The 20,277-nt window shown below is 55.2% G+C and overlaps 2 protein-coding genes across 6 annotated transcripts in view; both read right to left on the minus strand.

Moving 5' to 3' along the window:
* The window catches only part of LOC115347260, a 22,435-nt gene extending 13,022 nt beyond the window's left edge, over positions 1-9,413 (minus strand). Inside the window, exons 1-2 of the mRNA XM_041126801.1 lie at positions 1,921-9,413; positions 1,216-1,338 (exon numbers count right to left, since the gene is read on the minus strand). Of these exons, the coding sequence (XP_040982735.1) occupies positions 1,216-1,338; positions 1,921-3,891 (2,094 nt within the window). The 5' untranslated portion in view covers positions 3,892-9,413. The remainder of the gene's footprint in view (positions 1-1,215; positions 1,339-1,920) is intronic.
* GP5 (glycoprotein V platelet) lies at positions 9,394-20,264 on the minus strand. Of its 5 annotated transcripts, none has more exons than XM_041126545.1 (2): positions 19,575-20,264; positions 9,394-16,400 (listed from the first exon to the last, which is right to left on the minus strand). In XM_041126545.1, exon 2 carries the CDS (start codon positions 16,372-16,374, stop codon positions 14,449-14,451), a length of 1,926 nt encoding a protein of 641 aa, XP_040982479.1. In that variant the 5' UTR covers positions 16,375-16,400; positions 19,575-20,264; the 3' UTR covers positions 9,394-14,448. The 5 variants fall into 5 exon arrangements, with proteins under 5 accessions (XP_040982479.1, XP_040982480.1, XP_029885132.1 ...); XM_041126546.1 differs by lacking the exon at positions 19,575-20,264 and adding an exon at positions 19,096-19,490; XM_030029272.2 differs by lacking the exon at positions 19,575-20,264 and adding an exon at positions 18,978-19,085.
* Between the last annotated feature and the right edge of the window lie 13 nt (positions 20,265-20,277).

Here is a 20,277-nt window from a genome sequence, read left to right on the forward strand (position 1 = left end):
GGCCCTGCCCCAGAAGCTCGCTGAGGTCTCAGCTCACTCTTCAAAAGCCATCCGCCGCTGTTGGATGGCTGAGCCCTCCCTGGTCCCTCACCCCAGGTTGGAGCCCAAGGACCAGCATGGGCTCTGCGACCACAGCCCACTAACCCTTTTCCAGCCTCACCAGCCTGTATGGGCTTTTCCTCAACATGAAAAAAACTCTTATGTGTGGCAATTCAGCACAGCTCCTGTCCCTGCTGGGTCATTCCCCGGCTGCGCATCACGGAGGAGCGAATAAACAGCTCTTGGCACTGGGGGTGGACAACTGCACTTTAATGGAGAAGTCACCGAACAGCACCCAATAGCCCCACGGCACAGTCCCGTCTCCCGCCGCCATGCAGGTCACAGTCCAGAGGAGCATCCCATCACGTGCACGAGCATAGGGTTGCTTGCACCAGCGCTGGCCCCTGGCGTGCTGTGAGCAGCCAGCACTATGGGGTGCACACCGAGTGTGACCCTCGTCCCGTGGCAGTAATCCCCAGGCAGCCTGGCGCTGCCGCACCGCACCGCGCGCAGAGGTGAGCTGGACCCCTCCGTGGCTGTGCCACAGCTGGAGGAGGCAGGGTGACCGCTGGATGCAGGTGCTGCGGCGGGGTTGGCACAGCACCCACCCGTGAATTGCAGAGCAGCCAGCACTTGCTGACCCCCCCTACTGTGGGCTGCCAGCACCTCTGCTGCCTGAGGGCTGCAAGCAGGCAGCAGGACTAGGCACATACAGGAGGACACGCGAGGAAGGAAGAGGAAGAAGCCTTGCCAGGCAGAGCAGGGCCAGTCTGCTCCCTAGCTGGTGGAGGGTGCACCAGGGTATTGAAGCAGCGAGGACCAGGGATGGGGTGCAGCAGGAGCAGCCCTGGCGTGCTCCAGCAGCCCTGGGGCACAAGCACAGGAGCCTCTCCCAGCCCCTGGCAGACACTTCACACCCGTCGTCCCACCCCTATAATTCCCCCGCAGCAGGGGCTGGGGCCCCGAGCCCCCACGGGGGTTGGGGCAGGGCTCAGCAGGCAGGGGCACGGCCACAGGAGGGTTAGCACCAGGGGGCGGCGAGGGCTGAGGGGGGCCGCCGCTGCGCCCAGACACCAGCACGCTGCCCCGCGGCTCTCCGGGCAGGAGATGCGCAAGGGCGGGGGAGGCAGGAGGCTGCTCGGAGCAGGGGAAGGTGCTGGCTGCGCTCCGGCCCACCGTGCCCGCGGGCAGGGAGGGCGGCTTGGACACGGCCGAGTCACTCGGGGTGTGCCACGCTAGCAGCAGCGTGAGGCCCGGGCGGCCCAGCCCCGCGGGGATACGCGCCCGGACGCGGGGGAGCTACAAGGCGGCGCAAGGACACGAGGCTCTGCTGGGGGCGAAGGTGCTCGCTCAGCTCCCGGCCCTGCGGGGCAGCTAGCGCCCGGCTGCCCGGGCAGGGGCAGAGGCCGAAGGCAGAGCGGGGACGGGGGGAAGATGGGGCGGATGGGCTGGGGGTGGGCGGCAGGCAGCGCGAAGGCAGGCAGCGCTGGAAGGGGTGATGATGTAAGGTGGAGGGGACGATGTAAGGTGGAGGGGTAAGCACCATCGTGGTCAGGCTGTGGCTCCCTGCTCGAGGGGTCCCTCTCAGCACCCCGCACCCCAGCTGCTGGCCCCCAGGCAGGGAATGAGCGCAGGGGCTGCACTGGAGGCAGGAGGGGCTGGGGACGGAGGGCAGCCGTGGGAGGTCACCCGGGGGGACGCCCTGCTGCAGAGCAGGGCAAAGCAGAGCAGGACAGGGGGACACGCAGCACGCGGGATGATGCTGGCCCGTCCCAATCGGCAAGGGCAGCTGATAGAGAGCCGCTGTCATGTCCCTTGGCCCCATGGGGAGGGGATGCCCTGCCAGCACCGCTCCCCCCAGGGTCTGCCGGGCGCTCAGGCTTCATTGGGCGCCTTCATCCTCATGAGCACGACGTGGCTCTTCTTCCTACAGCCGTAGACCACCAGTGCCACCAGAGCGGCGAGCAGGGCCACGCACACCAGCACAATGACCGCCACCACCACCCCGCTCTGCATGCGTGTCAGCCCCCACCGGCCCCTCTCCTCTTCCTCCTCCTCCTTCTCCTCCTGCCGTGGGGAGACCGGCAGCCCCGTGGGGGGCTCCGTCCAGGCACCCTCCGGCAACGCCACCTCGGAGGGGCGAGCGGGGAGCGGGGTGCTGGGATGGGGGGAGGCAGTGGGGGACTGGGGGGCGAGGAGCTGGTCCCGCGGCAGCCTGGCAATGGGGGTGCCCCGCAGGGTGGGGGGCTGGGCACAGAGGGGGGGTGTCTCGCCCACCTTGTGGGGGTTGTCCTCCAGCCAGCCCCGCAGGGGCAGGATGCCCTCGTCACAGCGCCAGGAGTTGTTGTGCAGCCTCACCTCTCGCAGGGTGGCCAGGGGAGAGAAGATGCCGGCGGGCAGGTACTCCAGGGCATTGGAGTGCAGCTGCAGGTGCTGCAGCCCCGGGGTGGCCCCGAAGAGACCCCGCGGCAGCGCCTGCAGCTGGTTGTGGTGCAGGGAGATGTTCTGCAGCTTGGGCATCCCCTCCAGCGCCCGGGCGTCCAGGCGGCGCAGGGCGTTGGAGTGCAGCGACAGCTCCAGCACCTCCCCCAAGCCCCGGAAAGCCCCCGGCGCCACGGAGCGCAGCCGGTTCTTGCTGAGGACCAGGAGCTGCAGCTGGGTGAGGTTGCTGAAGACGGCGGCAGGGAGGGTGGAAAGCTCGTTCTCGTAGAGCCACAGCTCCCGCAGGTCCGGCATGGGCCCGAAGGCAGCGGGGGAGATGTCCCGCAGGCGGTTGACGTGCAGGGTGATCTTGGCAAGGGCACGCAGGGGCAAGAAGATGCCGCTCGGCAGGGTGGCGAGGAGGTTGTTGGACAGGTAGAGCTTCTGCAGGTTCCCGTTGTGCACAAAGAGCTCCGGGGACAGCATCTCCAGCTGGTTCTGGTGCAGCCCCAGCTCCTGAAGCTCCGGCAGCCCGTCAAAGGCGCCTGCCGGGATCTGCCGGAGCCGGTTCTCGTAGAGCCGCAGCACCTGCAGCCGCGCCAGCCGCTCAAAGGCCCGGGGCGGCAGGCGGTCAATGTTGTTCCTGGCCAGGTTGAGCTTGGTGAGGCTGGTGAGCTGGTCGAACACCCCCTCCTTCAGCTCCTGCAGGTTGTTCCCGTGCAGCTGCAGCTCCTTGAGGTTGCTCAGGTGGGCGAAGTGGGAAGGCTCGACCTGGAGGATCTGGTTGCTGGAGAGGAGCAGAGACTCCAGCTTGCCCAGGGGCTCGAAGACCTGCACGGGGAGCTCCTGCAGCTTGTTGCTGGCCAGGCTGAGGTAGCGCAGGTCAGGCAGGTGCTGGAAGGCCCCAGGGCTGATGCGCGACAGGTTGTTCTTCTCGATGCGCAGCCCGATCAGCAGGGAGGCGTTGCCGAAGGACGCGTCACCCAGCTCGGCGATGCGCGTGTTAATGATCTGGAGGGTCATAGCGTTTGCAGGGATGGGGCTGGGGACCGCGGTGATGCCAGCGCCGGAGCACTCCACCTGGGCGGTGCGGACGCACTGGCATTGCTCTGGGCACTGGCCACTGGCCAGCTGGATGCCCACCAGCAGCAGCAGCCACCGCTGCCAGCCTCCCCGCTCCATTGAGCCTGCAGTAAAAACAAAGGAGGCGGGCTCAGCCCCTGCGATTTCCCAGCTCCCAGGGCCGCTGCCAGGGATGGGTGCTGCTTTCTCCCTGGAAAAGGCCGCCGAGGCAGCGGCCATCCTGCCCCCAGCACAGCAGCGAGGCAGAGGAGGACGGGCGAGGAAGGCTGGGAGCAGGCAGGGCTGGGCACAGCCCAGGCAGGAGCGCAGAGCAGGACAGAGACGGGGGCCGTGGCGCCTGGCTGCCATACCACAGCTATTAGTGGCATCCCTGGCGTCCCCCTCGCTTGGCTCCTCCAGCGGCCAGGAGCGTGGTTTCCTGTTTTGCAGCGAGCGTGGCGAGCTGCGACCAGCAGCGCTGGCCTCCTGGCACCACTGAAGAGCTGAGACCTGCACCGGAGCTGGCCTGTGGCACCCACAGCCGAGCGGGTCCCGGGGATGCCGGGTGGAGGCAGGAAGAAAGGTGCCCCCCCCGCCCAGTACCCCAAGCACCCGCCTGGCTCTGCCCAGTGGCGAGCAGCTCTAAGCTCCTGTCACGGAGCCAAGAGCAGCGCTGGCACCCACTGCCTGGGTGTGCTTTAGCTCTGATCCTGCAGGAACCTGGGTCAACAGGACCCGCTGCCAGCTCCCCAGCCCAGACTGGGTACGGGGGTGGCCTGTCTGCACCCCATCCCCAGCAGAAGGTCTCGGCCCTGGCTGGTTTTGGCTGTGAGAGCGGGGTGTCCAGCGTGGGCACCTGTATGCAGGCTGGTCCCAGGGGAGCCCTGGAGCTTGGGGGGGAACGAGAGCTTTGCAGCAAGGTCCTCCATCACCCCACAAGCACGGCCACCATGGACACCCTCTCCTCCCTCCTCCGGCCTGGGAGCTTCCTCCCTCCCTAGATTAAAGCAGCAGCCTTGTGCCAGGCTGGCATGGAGCAGCTCCCCGCTAACAACTTCGTGTGGCACAAGGGAGGGAGAAAACCTGCCGCTCCCACCGCCCCGAGGACGGCTCAGCCAGACGGGCAAGTCTGGCAGCGCAGGGGTCCGGGCACGCTGCCCCGGCTGGCACAGCACCCCGGGGTGCTGGGGCACAGCCCCTGCCCTCTGCCCCAGGCTCCCTCCAGGGAACACGCTTGCTCTCCGGCAGGGAGGGAGGAACCCTCCACAAGCCAGCACAGTTTATGTTTCCCATATGGAAACAATCTGCATCCAAGAACAGCTTTGTTTATAACAAGCCATTTATGAACTTCCCCAAACGCTCTGCACATCAAAAGCCCTGCTCATGTCACTCCCTGGGAAGGCAGCTCAGAGAGCATCCACGCTGGAGCGCCCTTCAGAAAAGGCAGCTGAAAACAATTTATCTCCTCTTTTCTTCTAGGGACAAAAAGCTTACAGACCAAGGGGCTGAATATTCCCTACCGCTCAACCCCTCAGCATCCCAGGGCTCCTAACCTCAGCCCCCCTAAATGTTACTTTGCCCCCCTTAATTTTCTCTTGGTTATTATTTAAGATATGTTGCCTATGTAACTATTTCAGCTCCCACAATGCCCAAGTGGTCTCGCTTTTTCGGAGAATCCTCGCAAGACAAACATCTCCATCAAATCAAAAGATGCTGAACGTGCAGATCCTGCTGCCACACCACCACCCCTCGGAGCTGCCCCCGGAGTCCCCCAGGCCCAGGGCCGCTCACAGGGTCGGTAGCGCAGAGAAGACTTACCAGAGTGTCCTGCAGCCACGAGCGCCGAGCGAGCACAGCTCTGTGCTGGCAAGAGAGCCGAGTGTGGTTCATGCTTCCCCTCCCAGTATATAACCCGTCCAAATCAATGAATCAGCACAGGGGCAGCGACGGGGTTAGGGAAAGCGCTGGAGCAGAGCTGCTTCCAACTCCTATTTCCTCGGCAAACAGAGCAAGCATCTCAAGGATGGAGTTTTGGGTTTCCCTCTCCTGAACCTCAGTGTTCTTGTTTGAAGACAAGCAGATGGTCCCATGAACATGCTGCTCATGTCAGCCAGTGCCCTGGTAGCAGCTCGGCCCTGTGAGCCCCCCCGGTACCCAGTGGAGCGGGATGCAGCTAGGTACCCCGACCCATGGGGGCAGGTGAGGCAAAGCCAGGCCCCTGGGTACGATCCTGCCCTTCGCTGGCACACATTCACGCCGGGGCTGCTCCATGGCATCGCCTCGGCACATGCACAGCACTTGCCGCCCCAGCTACAGCTTCTGCAAGCGTCAGGGCCTCCGGCCGTGCCCCAGCCCAGGGTCGGCAGCACAGGCAGCCCCCCAGCACGCCGACCCTGCCTGGGGGTCACAGCTCTCATTCGCTCCCTCCAGCCGCAGATGCAGACAGGCCGGGAGCCCACAAGCACCCGCTCTGCCCTGCAAGCATCTCGCCCAGCCCAGCCAGGGAGCGGGCACCGAGCAGGGACCAGCAGCATTGCCGGGGCCAGCCGGAGGCCAGGCTGGTTCAGCTGCCTCCCACCAGCACTGCTGTGCCTGCAGGCACTGAGAACCCCCCTGGGCACCAATTGCAGGCAGACTTGCAACCCCAAAGCGGCACATACTGCCATCTCCCAGGGGCTGCCACGGCTGTGCCGCAGCCCGTACGCTGCTCTTCATCCTCAGCAGCCCTGACACATGATGGGTGATGGTGCCCAGCACCCAGGGGCGTTTGGGAAGCAGGGTACAAGCCCGTCCCATCCACTTGTTCAGGGGTGCCTGCTGCCACCCCTCCCCTGTCCCCTCCAGCCCACGTGGGTGCACGGGGGTGCCCCAGGTCCCCCCCTCACCTACCTCTCCCGGCCAGCCCCAGTCCAGCAGCCGCTGGGAACGGATATTCAGGAGGAAGCAGCTTAAGGGAGCCAGCATGAGTGGCCTCTTTGGGCTTCCCGGATCCAGAGCAGCCCCGTGCTAACCACAGGGCAGCTGGAATTTCCCTGACCACATCTAATCCCGTCTCAGCCCACCCATGTTTCCGCTGGCCACAGCAGCCCCTGCTCAGGTCCCAGCTGGTGCTAACGAGTTGCTCAAGATGGGAACAGCACAGGGCTGCTGCCAGAGGCAGGGGAGGAAGGCTGCCTCCGTCCCCATGCCCCAGCGTGTCGCACCATGCCGCGATGGGTGGGAGGGCGCAGGGCACTGTAGGGGACGGGGACCCTGTTCAAAGAGGGAACCAGACCAGGATAAACAGCAAACTGCAGGGATGGAGGGGGGAGCTTCCCGCCAGACTCGGAGGAAGACGACAGGGATCGTGGGAAGAGGAATAGGGAGTGGGACCTCAGCTGGAGGCAACTGCCACCAGTGTCAGATTGCATGGGGGGCCCGGCTGCCACGGGACATGCCGGATGGCCACGGACCCCTCCCTGGCCAGGGAGCGAGCACCGAGGCTGGGGCTATCCCCCAGCCACACTCCCCTGCCTGGGCCTGGGGCAAAGCCCAGGCATTTGGGCACAGAGAAGGGGCGTTTTGAAAATACCACCCGCAAGTGCTTTAGCTCACGCTCTGTTGACATAGCAGATTTTCCCAGTGCCGTGGTTCCCAAAATAACCTCCCTGCTTCCTTGACAGCAGTGCAGCTGGAGGTCAGGCAGCAGGCTCGAGAGCTGCCCACTCCCTGCAGCCCTGGCACGAAAGTAGGGCTCTCGTGGCCTTATCGCACCCTTATCGCCAGCTCTGTCTGCCCACCGCCAGCACCAGCGCTGCTGGGTTCCTGCCTGCTCTGACTCATCCCAGAAGCACACAGCTTTTCAGCAAGGCAACACAGAAATTAAACCCCAGCACTTCCGAAAAACCACCACCCCAATCCCAGTCTGACAGAGGAATGTCGGACTCAGCTCCTTCCAAGCAGCGCTGCCCCGGGGGGGGGGATAGGGGTGCAGTGGTGGGTACCCTCAAACCCCCTGCCCCCAGGAGGGGGGTGATCAGGTTATGGTCCCTACGGCCACACAGAACGCCCAAAGTTTCAGAGGAGCCCAGGTAACAGCTCTGCTAAAAACCCAGCTGCCTCTACCCAGGCCTCGGGAACCTGGCTCCAGCTCTTGGCTGGGAAGGACGGGTCTGTTTTCAAGACATCCCTAAAAATAAAGTAAGGCTGAGTAATGGCACAAACCCGTGCACCGCACCCGCAGCGGAGAGGGAGCTGCTCCCTGAGGTGAGCGCACAGGAGCTTGCCCCAGGCTACACGCAAGGGAGAGAGAGGGTGTGAGAGCTTCGGACAGCAGCACGGACACACTCCGCACATCTGGAGGGGAGAGGCAGCTCCCCGAGACCGCACAGGGATGTGATTGAGGGTGAGATAAGCGTTTTGCAGAGGCAGGCTGCTCCGCATAGCTGGGAGCTCACACGGCGCTGGATGGAGTGGAGCAAGCCTCGCGCCGCAGGGAAGTCCCAGGGTCCAGCAGTGTCCTGGGGACCTTCCTCACCTCCAGCCACATCAGCCAGAGAAAGGCTGAACCCCCCCGGACCAGGCTCAGGACAGCACGGAGTCACTGCCACGTCCGTACACCTCTAAGGGGATGACGGAGGCCAAGGGTGGGCACCTGCCAGGCCCTGTGCCCCTGTGAGACGAGACTGGCAGTGAAACCTGTGGTCACAGCTGGGCTGGCTGGGGGCGCGGCTCCTTCCCCCAGAGCCCCCAGCCCTCCTCACCTGCACAAACGCAGTTTTCCGATTCCTCACCAAAGGCAGTGGCCAAACGCCACTGCACAGGGAAAAGCAAGAGCGCACGGTGCCGCCCCACAGCCCAGCCGCTGCTGGCAGTCGCAGCCTGGGCTGAAGGTGCCTTTGCACCCAACAGCCCCCAGCACCTTCTGCAGGCATTTGTCCGCATGCTGCTGAGCCTGCAGGAGGGCCAGGGGTCCTGCGGGCAAGTGGTCCCTGCTAGCGTTACCCCTTGTGCTTTGACATAACCCTGCCTGTGGCTCTCGGAGGCCAGCAGCCCGCAACCCTTGGCCACACTCTCAGAGCCACTTGCATTTAACCCAGTCTGGGTTCCCAGCCCCACCATGGCTCCCATCTGTCCTGCGACCTCTGGCACTAGCCCTGGTGCTCCCCCATGCCGAGCTGAGCCCCGAAACGCCACCGACCGGGGAGGTTCCAGGAGCCCCAGAACAGCAGCATCACCTAGTTTTGGGGAGGTCTGCCTCGCTCCCAGACAGCGGGACAGTCCCGGGTCTGTCCATGCTGGCACACCTCCAGTGCATCCCCACGGCCAGGGTGGCGGGTGCAGCAAAGCTGAGTGGCTCTGAATCATCAAGGGACTCGAGACTGCTTGGAAAAATTCATGTAATCGCTAAAATTAGCAGCTTGTGGGCTTGGCTGGGAGAGCGCATTGTTCATCTGCCAAACAGCTGAGCACGCTCACCCACGCCACGCAGCTCCACAGCCCAGCAGCCCCAGCTCCCCTCAAGCTCTCGCCTCAGCCCCTGCTCCCCGCACACCTCCACCTCCCAGCCGAATTGGCACCCCTGGGAGGGATGGGACATCCCCAGGTCCTGCCGCTCCCCACGGCACAGGGCTGGGACCCCCCCCCCCAGTTATTTTGCACTGCTGCAGGGCGCCCGCCACGCTCTGAGAAACCCCCATGGTGGCCCCCGGTGCTCGCAGAGACCAGCTGGCCCAGGGCATGGGGCCAAACTCTGCTCTGCTGAAGCGGAGGAGGAGGGCGGAGGGCTGGGCTAAGGGCCAGGGGAGGGGGTCCCATCAGTGGTCCAGCACGGGGAGACACCCCCAGGCCTGAGACATGCAGCAGGACACAGAGGCTCAACCACAGCTGAGGGGTGAGCCCAAACCAGAGAGCTCCTCCATAGGACCAGTGATCCAGCCCCTGCAGCATTTTCAGCTCCCTGCTTCAGGAACGCAGGTCCAGGGCTGCCTCGCCGCTCACGGCTACAGGATGCCCCATCTGCCTCTGCCCAAGGGATAGGGATATGTCCTGCCTTCCCCGGGGAAGTGCATGTGCAGGGTGGGAGCTTTGGGAAGGAGCAGCGGCCCTGATCCCTCCAGGATGGGCAGCAGGGATGGCCGTCAAGCTAACCTCCATCCAAGCACCAGCACAAGACCCACCACAACCCTCCTGGAGCTCAAGGAAAATGGCATTTAGGATCTCAAGCACCAGTGGGGCTCGTCCAGCTCGTCTCTTCCAGGCTCGGCCCTGGCCTGAGCCCTGAGCGATAGCAGAAGCAGGCAGGGCTTGGCATGGGCTCAGGGCAGCGCTAGGCTGGAAGGAATGTGGGGCTTGCAGCCAAGTCCGCCTGGAGAGATAATCCGAAGCGGAAAGAGCTTGTCCGACAGGCGCTGCGAGAGGGGGAAGGACCGGCTGGAGCAAAAGGGGATGGCGGGAGGCCGTCCCTGCTCATGCACTGCGAGGTGTTTGCTGGACCAGCTTCGCCCCATTCTCCATCTCCACAAAGCCATCCCTGGCACCAGGGAGTGCCCCAGGGACCCCTTCCTAACACCCCGAGGGGGAAGGGGCCCCATCTCTCCCCAGCGCCCAGGGGAAGCCGGCAGCCGACTGCACAGCAGGCTGCAGAGCTGCTGCCAGCCATTGCTGGCTCCCCGCCCTGGGCTTTTTTTCATCTCGAGAGACACAAAGGCACAGCTGGAAGCCTGGCACGTCGTGGAGAAACATGACAGTCCTACAGCAGCGACTGCACAAGAGGGGCCGAGCCCAGCGGAAGGACGTCTCCCCGTGCTGCTGCAGCAGCAGCCCCCCACCCCACAGTGAAGCGGGACTCACCCACCGTGTCCCAAGAAAGAGGCTTCGCCAGGGCTTATCCACCCAAAACACCCAGGAGGGAAGGGGATGCGAACCCAGCACTTGGGCTAGGAAAATGGAGGCGTAACACCTCCATAGCTTGCCCATCTCTGCATGGAGCAGGGGCAAAGCAGGAGCTGCAGGCCTCCTGATCACCGTGAGAGTCTGTAAACACTCACAAGCCCGGTCTTGTCCCATGGGTATGTGCCTTTGGCTGCATCTCCTCCCAGCTATTCTGTCATCCCTAGGAAATGCCGTGTTCCGATATCGTGGCTGCTGAATCAGCATCCCCAGGCGAGATGGGCTGGTCGGAGGCCTAGAGGAAACACAGCCAATGCTCCATAACGTCAGGCAGAGGCTCCCAGAGCTCCTGCCTCGCAGCCAGCGGTTGCACACACTCCTGAACCACGAAGCACTGCTGGGTATCTTCTCCGGGCACATCTGCCATCACCCGGCTTCTCTTTGCCACCAGGAGAGGGAAGGTCTGAGGCGTAGGCTCCGATCTTGCTGCTGCGTGCTGGAGGGCTGAGCTGGATTTAGTAGGTGCCTACCTGAGCTCGCTCCCCTCTGCCAGCAGCGACAAGGGCTCTCCAGCAGCTACTGGCCTCACGTGGCAGAGGGGAGACGGAAGGGACAGACACACCAGGGACACAAGCACAGGACGTGAGTACTGGTGGCTTGGAAGGGTCCTGCAGCAGCAGGGAAACGGGCAGAGAGCTGCCAGCACTTATGGCAGCAGTTAATTCCCTCCTTGCCACCCCACTCTTCAAGTCCCAACAAGCAAAGGAGAATGGCAGCTGCAGTGACATCAGGCTGGAAACACGCTGCTTACTCCCATGGCCTGGCACAGGGATCAGAGCTCCCACTGCTCCAGGATTTCCTCAAGCAGAGAGTGCAGGAGCAACCACCACAGAAACAAGCATTTGAGGGACCCGAGCGAGTTATGGAAGACCCTCGGCTAGGCTGTGTTGGGGGCGTACCTGAAGTGCTCCCAACTAGGATGCGGTCCCAGAGGCAGCTCCTGGACTCGGAGGTCTGGTTAACGCACAGGGCTGTTAACCATGACTCTGCACCCCCCACAGGAGCCTGGAGCCGATCCCCTCAGCCACCGAGTGCAGATGTGCTTTGCATCCACCCTTTCCCCAGGAGCAGGGAACCCCCGGACCAGGGATTAGAAACCTCCAGCCTTTTCCAGCCCACTGTCGCCCCAAGCCCAGCCTAGCGGCAAAGGTTGGGCAGTAGATCATTGAGGCACGGGCTGCAGGGACCGGGAAAAGCCTTGCCAATACGCTGGCGATGGCAAGTCGTCAGTGCCTCGAGACAGCAGCAAGGCAACGCTGCCCAGAGAGAGGGTCTGAGGTGCAGCTGCACTTTTCCTGAGGAGCCCTCCCTGCTGCCTCCCCGCCTGCCACAGCCACCGTCACACTGACCTGGAAGACCGTCCCTTCTCCGGGAAAAACAGAGATGGGACATTAATAAGCATATCCTCAGATTTCCCAGGCCAGGGAGTTTTGCAGGAAGGGCTGAGCTCTGCTGGGCAACAAGCAATGAATCAGAGGCAGCTCAAAACAGGACACCTCAGAGGAAGAGTTAGTAAAACACCGCAGGCCCTTATTGCTCCAGCCTTTTGTTGTCTGCTGACTTCACTTCCCCGTCTGGCTCAAGCATGGGGAAAGCCCGATGACAGCATGTAAAGACGAATCATCCTCCTCTTAGCACTTGATTGTACGCAGCCGCGTGCCAAAGCCCCCACGTGCCAGAGCTCAGCGAGTGCGCAACGGGAGCCAAAGGAGCAGTGCGGAGACCCAGCGGGGCCAGGGAAGCCGAAGGAGGGTTCAGAAAGATAGCAGTTGCTGCTAATCCACTGCTCTTCCAGAGGTCGGACATCAGGGAGTCGTACGCCCATGTGGTGACCAACCTGTTGCTTTTTCTTAGAAATCGGACAGTGCGCATCCAAGTGCCCATAGCCACGGGCGCTCTTCTTCAGTGCCTCACCCAGGCAAACAATAACCAGCATGGTTTGTAGAACAATTTCCTCGTTAGTCCAGATTATACTTATCTCCTGCCTGCTGCGAGCAGATGCTTGCGTGGCACCAGTAAGACAGCACTGGAGCTGGCACAACACTAAGTGGTCATTACAGTTGCCCAACCAAGAACCTAAATTTGTAACAACCGCCTCCTTTTAAGCACTAGCATGCAACCACCCAGAACCACCACTGAGACAGCTTCATGTTGGTTTTGTGCTTCTCTCAAATATATTGCAATAAATATTCTGGAGCTTCTGTTTATGAAACCAGTCCCAGTTTGCTTTGCACCAGCTGTAGTGACTCCTATTTCTCCTTCTTTAGAGATGGCTCTAACTACTGTTTAGCCAGGGTTGCTAAACTTTGTTAAACCTCTCCAGCAAGACAATGGTTATTTAACACCACAGAAGCACATTGTCTCTTTTCACAGCCTAGAAGAGGAATTCAAGTCCAGCAGCAGAGCACCCTGAAATGTCGTTTATTCTCATTGCCTAGAGTAACACACAGCAGGGAACAAGCCACAAACCTGCAGCAAATGTAAACTCTCTTCACCTCAGGCTTGTAATGTGCCATTTCAAGGCCATTCAGGAAAGACCTCTAGTTAGAAAGCCAGTAAGGCTATCAAAGGACTCCTAGAGTATAGCATCGCCTGCTCAAGTAGCCAGGGAACCACACCCAGAGGCTTTTTAGCACGTCAGAGCTTTTAAGAACAAGCTAAGTCACATAATTAAGATAAAAGCTAATAGTTAAATCCAAGAGCTGCCAAAGCACATGCAGTCTGACAGCTACCAGTCTACTTACAAACTAAAATATTCATATAATTCAAAATATTAATAAACACTTCAGTATGAAGATCAAAACCCACACTACTGCCTCATAGTTGCCTTTGTATATCAACACTTGAAAGGGCTGGAAGTCAGGGAGTAATACTACGTAATAAGAAAAGGTAAAAAATACCGAGACTGTATATGCTACTGCATACTGCAATTTGATGGAGACGCGGATGTTCCCCAGCCAACTGCAAAAAAAGGTGGTGACATTTCAGGGCCCTCAGTTCAGGCAGGCTCCCTGCCACTTTGCTGCATGCCTATGTTTTGCTAGCCAAGCCCAGCAGAAAGCACCCCTTTCTCTCCCAGCTCAGTCAAGACCAGCTCTCAAACCAACTACGCTCCTGTGGAGCCAAGCCTCAGTCCTGGGCAGCTGCCTGGTACTCTGGTTTCAAGACTCGCTTCATCATGCAGCGAGTAACACCTTGCTTTTCAGACCCCTGGTCGAAGTTTAAGGATGAAAGTGTTTACTTAAAATTCAGAGTTGTAGTAACGTTACAAAGTTTCAAAACCAAACAAACAACAAAATAGATCAAGATTATACTTCCTAGCCCAGAATTTTACTTATCTTCCTCTAGTTAAGCTGGACGAAAGCACTGTTAGCTTTAAATGGTACCCCTTCCTCCTGCCATGTCCTGGAAAGGGGCTGAGGACAGAAAGCAAAACCTAAGACACTTGCACCATACCATTCTGCCCCCACCCCCATTTTTAAAAGGTCCCCCAGCATCTCCTCCCAAAAAATACCATTTGTTTTCTCAATAAGGAGACAAAACATTGCAGGCAGTATAAGGCATAATAGCACTTGGAGTACTAGGGGCAACCTTTAAAGCACAGCTAAAGATGCGTTCCTATGTAGGCTTCCCTGCGTTGATGCCGCTTCCATCTGAGCGGCATGAGCACGACAGCAGGCAGTGGCATCAGGCAGGGACAGGGCTGCAGTCCCAAGCAGGAAACCAGTAGTACACGCAGAGAGGTGACCACAGATTTTCTTACAGCTCTCCCTCTGGGTTCACGCACCAAGTGCTGCAGCAATATACAGTGATTACAACCACTTTTGGCAAACACTGTGAGGTACCTAAAAGCTCATTTTCATTATGCTGTAAAGACAAGGTCTTTACGGTTCTTAAAATGAAGATTTGTACTCCATATCTGAATCAAGTGTCAACTGCCCAAATGCTCAAAATGCATCCAAAACAATGTTTCTAATCCTCTTTGGCTGGTATTCTCTATCTTCTTAAAAATTTTATCAGAACTACAGGCTGAGCAGGACTATTTCTAGAGCGCAAGAGTTGCCTGGTTTTACCCATCACATACAGACTGAGCACAATGGTTACAGTCTGAAGTGCTAAAATCAAACTGTGAAGGCACAAGAATAGCTGACAATAAGCAACTCTGGTATTAAAATAGGGTTTAGCACTCCTGTGGGCTGGCAGCTCATCCCACCAGGCAAGAGTAGTTAAATCTGTTCCTCTGACACTGTTGGTTTGTACTATGACACTGGCAGAAGTTTTGGTTGGAACATCTGAGAAATGAAACCTAGGCTGTCCAACATGTTCAACATGTGAGCAGGTAAAAGCTGGAGTTGCAAGAGGAATTGATGTGGGTGTGCTGGTATCCGTGTCGGACACTGCTGTTACAGTAGTCTCCCAAGATGATGTTAAGTGCTCCATCACAAGAGAAGTCGAAGTCTGGGAGTAAGTTGAGCTGAACGTCTGGTATGTAACAGCTGTGGTTGGCAGGCACTTCAGGTGATCAACTGTTAGAGCCACAAGAGAAATATTCTGTAGTGCCAGCGGGCTGTGACAGAGTAGAGATGGCACATTTTTAACTATGTCCATGCTCTTTTGGAGCCACTCTTGGAAGCCAAGAATTTGGCAATCGCATTTCCAAGGGTTGTTGTCAAGGAAGACTTCTTGTAGCTCAGGTAAAGTGGTAAAGAAGTCTCCAGGAAGGGACTGCAGCTTAGTACTATTCAGGTAAACTTTCTGAAGGTGCTTGAGATTATGAAAGAGGTTTCTAGGAAGAACCTCAAGCCTCTTATCAAAAAGGGAAATGTTCTGCAGTTTCTGAAGGCTCAGGAAGATGCCCTCTGGCAAACTGGAAATATTATTTGTATGCAGAGAAAGGCCCCGCAGTTCATTCAGACCACTGAATACATTCTTAGGAAGAACACTAAGCTCTGGATTAAAACTCAGCACAAGCAGCTCTAAATTTGTCAAGTTACTGAACACAAAATCTGGTATTGTCGAGAGCTTTGTGTGATACAGCCACAGGCTACCAAGATGCCTCATTTCTCCAAACAATACTTCTGGAAGAGACTTCAGTGGGTTCCTGTACAAGGTCAATTTAGACAGGTCATGCAAGTGCAGAAAGAGCCCAGGAGGCAAAACCTCAAGCTTGTTTCTGGAGAGCGTTAGGCTTCTCAGCTTACGAAGACAATGAAATGCATCAGGAGCAATGGACTGGATGTTATTGGAATGCAGGAAGAGTTCCAGCAGCTCCTTCAGGCTATCAAACATACCAGACTCTATTGAAGACAGCCTGTTAAAATACAGCATCAGCTTCTCAAGCTTGGTTAATGGACTAAATATATTTCTAGGCAGTGCTGCCAAATAATTTCTCGACAAGTTCAGTACTTTGAGTTTGGCGAGTTTCTTCAGCACGCCACTAGGAAGTGCTGTTAGTTGGTTTTTGTTCAAGAAAAGCTCCTCCAAAGTAGCTAGTTTGTCAAACAGATTTTCTTCTACGGATTTCAACCTGTTATTTTCAATGATCAATTGCTGAAGCTGTACCATGTCATCAAACACTTCTGGGGGTAGTTCGACCAGCTTATTATCTAGCAGTTTGAGGACTTTTAGCCTTCTCAAGCCTTTAAAAGCCATTGGTGAAATCAGAGAGATGTTGTTTGAAGACAAGATGAGATGCTGCAGTTCCACCATCCTAGAAAACACATCCTGCAAGTATGTTACATTAGTGTCCGTTATGTGAATTGCTGTCATGTTGCAAGGCAGATTTAACGATTCCAGGTCTTTTAGGTGGGGACCAGAGCAATGAATTGCATTTTTTGAAGAGCAGTCACACTTCTCAGGACAAATAGATGCATCCAACTGGAAGAAAAGCTTGATCATCACTGACAAACGCAACACCAACATCCTTGTTGAAGTACCAGAAACATTAGCTGTTACAAGAGATAACAGAGAGTCAGGATTTGATCACAGGTAGTTAACAACTTAGCAGCCAACAAAGTTGTGTGAATATATCATAAAACCTGCAAATGTGTGTGAAATTTCTCTTGGCTTGAAAGCAAACTTCAGAATCTCTATTACTGTTGACTGCAAATATTTCTAAGGTGCTCAGCTTACACTGAGAAGTACAGATAAAGCTCTTTTGTAAATCAAGTATTCCTTGTTTATATTTGTACTAGTCAAGTATAATAAAAGCATATGAAAATCATGATGGAACTAAGGAGTCATAAGGCATGTATTTATTTGAACAGAAAAGCATTATACTAAGTTACACACAGAAAGTCTTAAAAAAAAAAAAATTATCAAAAGGTCCTGCACCCACAGTATTTTTTTATTGTAGGTTACCTGAGGTTTAAAAATAAAGTTTAGCCTGCAAAAATAGATAATGGAGGTAAAAAGGGTGTCCTATATTTTAAGTGGCCAAAAGCAAAACAGCACACAGTTCTGTCAAATCATCTCTCAGCATTTGCAAGTGATCGCTTCTTGGAACAGCCCAAGAACACACAAGAAGCAACAGGCTATTTTTGACATAGCCTGAAAATACCATGCAAGAGCTCATGTACCGCAGGACAGTAGTGAGCCCCCGATAACCAATGAGTCTCATTTCAACAGCTTAACACAATCCTAAGTTATCAGCAGTATTAAAAGTACGATGAAATGAGAGGAAAGAAGTGCGATGAAATTAGCTAGAAAGCTGTAGCAATAGAGGTAGATCTGCATGACACATACCACAGAGTTGGAAAGTTGTACAGATTTCCAAACAAAAAAAGTAACAGGAAAGCAATCATTGTAACTGTAGTTATAATATTTAAAAGAGCAAGTCAAACAGAAATCCACAGTTTAGAAATACTTCCTTACTAAAGTCAACAAGTCCAAGTGTATCAGAAACCTGGAAGCCAAGTATCTGGCTGATCGGTACGAGAAGCAGCAGCTGGGACTGCTGGAATAGCTGGACAAGTTCTGCAGACAGAACTGGAATAGCCGACACCGTGTCGGTCTTTGGCACCGAGAATGCTGGGGGCGAGGAGGGCTCCATCCCAACATTCCCTTTTCCAGGGGCAAGGATGAAGCTCTCCCATACCAAGCCCACAAAGAGACATGGGTACAAACCCCATCACTTAAAAAGTCAGGTGGGATAGCAGAACTTCTCACATGCCTGAACTGCTGATAAGAACGTACCACCATGGATCAAAAACAGCTGCTGCATCAAAAAAAGCAAAAGGGTGTACTTAAAAAAAATTCTTGGTTAGGTTCAGAGCACTGAAGACTGGTAAAATCTGCATCCGTTCCTCAGGAAGGGAAGGACATGGCATCTAGTGGTATCAACTACCGGCAACACAGTGCCGCAAAGCGAGATCTCATTGGGCTTTCTACAACTCTTTGAATGAGACTAAGTCACCAAAAAAAGGCCATGAGATTTCACCCTTCCAAAGGACTCTTCCACGTCAAACAAGAATCTTTCAGAGAATCTCACCCTTGTAGTATTCCCCCCCCCACCCCGAACCCGACCATCTCTCATAAACCAGTGATGCCTTCAGCTCAATAAACTCGTAAGCCAGCCTGTCCCTGATCCTACCTATCCCCACCTCAGCACGCCGATGATGAACGCATCCCCGTGCACCCATGGCAAGCACCTCAGCCTACAGCCCCCAGAGCAGGCAGCCGGCGAGCTGCTTTTGGGTGATGCAGGAGCACAACCCTCCACGCAGGGCAGAAATGCACCAAGAAATTTCTGTTTCAAGCCCTGACGAGCATCTCAACCTGCACCAACTCAACCCAAGACCACAGCAGAACTACAGGATTCAGTGAGAAGAGAGAAATAAGGATCTAGAGAACGAAATGGGGAAGAAAAAAACCAAACCAAAACAATTTATTATGCTACAGACTGCAAATGCAGGTCCCTCAGATGGCATGACAGCAGGCTAGAGTTTAAAATAAGAAACAGGCTAACACTAGACTGTAAACCAGGGACGTCTGTTTTCCTGGTCTCGTAACAAAAGGTAAGAGAGTATTCAACAAGACAAAGTTAGACACCCAGAATTGCTAGAAGACATACATTTTCACAAACAAACAATGAAATGGTAGACATTCTTTGCAAGAGATTAAGGCCACCAGCATATGACTGGCACAGGAACTGGATAATCCTATGCATCTCAAACATCTAGAGCTCCCAATGGTATTTTCTGAAGAAATATTTAAACTTCCATAACTGAAAATTTTAATAGTAGAGAATACAGTAAGATCCACATAAGGGTCATAATTATACATTCCTGCGTATTAAAATTTTCTCAAACCCTCACGTGAGACACCTGGCATTCCAGAAAGGACACCAGCTTTGCTGGTCATTTACCATGTTCTGGTCTACATACAGCCTCTTTTCTTTTCTACCACCCCCTTAATGTTTCTCAAGACTATGAAAGGATGCCAGAAGCAATACATTAATACTGTTAGTATATTAAAAGTCACAAATCAGTTTTGAACTTAGTTTCACAAATAGTGAGCACACTTACCATTTACTATGGCGCTTAACTTTTTTTACTTTCTTGCAAGTTTCTAAACTCATACGAGCATGAAGAAGGAATTTTGAATTGTATCTTAGAAACTTATCTGCTTTTTAGAGGAACTTACTAGGAGCATAGCAGGCAATCAGGCTTCACCATGATTCTGCACTTTAAATGGGAAGTAAACCAGCAAAACGCATCCTCTAGATAACACTTTCACCCATGTCTGCCTAACTATTGTGAAAGGCCAAAGAATATTTTAAGTTGCAGAGCAGATTTTGCCTACATTTGTGTAAGCAACCAGCTTCCATAGGTTGTGTGCAACTGCAAAAGTAGAATTTGAGACCACTCACAGAACAGGAGAAAGTTTGAAGTCACACATGCAACAGCACAAAAACCACTTGTAGCTTCTTTGATAGTGATATTGGAATATGTGCTTCAACCAACCCAATACCAATCTGGGTGAAGTCAGAAATCTACATTTCAATTTGAATTATGATAAAAAATTTCAAATTTGTTAGTTTCATCACAGTCTGCTACACAGGCGCATTAGGTTTTGAAGGAGTGGAAACATCTACTTTAAACAACCAAGTGATTGATATGTACCTTCACAAGGGTGCTCTGACTTTTACTTTCTTGCAGGATTGGAGTCAAAGCAATTTAAGTAAGGAATGAAGAGTTTCTTACTTAATGCTTTGGCTAAGCAATCCAGGGTTGACCCATTTAGCTTCTGTATTTCCTCCAAGTCTTCTGGAGTCACAGGCCAACAAAACCTAAGACCTGAAAGATTTTGAAGAGAGAAAAGCTTTACGTTATCAAAATATTAGCTTGAAATTGAAAGATTAAGTTTTTGTAATTAACTAACCAGGTATTTCAAGTATCTTGTCTTGAAGCTTAAAATAATATGCTCTGCCAATGAATGTTTAAATGGAAGGTGAGCTGCAGGATGGAAAAGAGGTCTTCATTTCTGTGTGATTTTTCTGAAGATGACTGCGACAACCGTGACAGCTCACAATCAGGAACATTTGCCCAGAGTCTTTTCAAGATAATGCCTCCCACACGCCAAAGAACAGAAGGAACATCTGGACAACAGAAGCTGGAAACAAGCTGCTATCATGTGTATAAGGTCTGGCTTTAAAATGGCTCTCATAAGCCACCAGGTAAGAGTACAGGCAATATTATTCCAGTGCAGAACAGCAGTGCTACCACATGCACTGCTAACACACAGCATGCATACTTCTCCACCCCCATCTTCAAAAATACAGAGGCACTGAACAAGATACCCATGACATCAGTGGGAGTAAGTCTG

The sequence above is a fragment of the Aquila chrysaetos genome, chromosome 10, assembly GCF_900496995.4.
Source record: "Aquila chrysaetos chrysaetos chromosome 10, bAquChr1.4, whole genome shotgun sequence".
In the NCBI taxonomy this organism is placed as follows: domain Eukaryota; kingdom Metazoa; phylum Chordata; class Aves; order Accipitriformes; family Accipitridae; genus Aquila; species Aquila chrysaetos.

Bases quoted from the DNA above. Each gene is read 5' to 3' on its own strand.
- GP5 (XM_041126544.1), bottom strand. From the start codon at position 17,503: ATGGAGCCCTCCTCGCCCCCAGCATTCTCGGTGCCAAAGACCGACACG. The intron at 16,401-17,325 runs GTAAGGAAGTAT...CTCTTGTAACAG, and splicing joins ACTTGGACTTGTTGACTTTA to CTAATGTTTCTGGTACTTCA.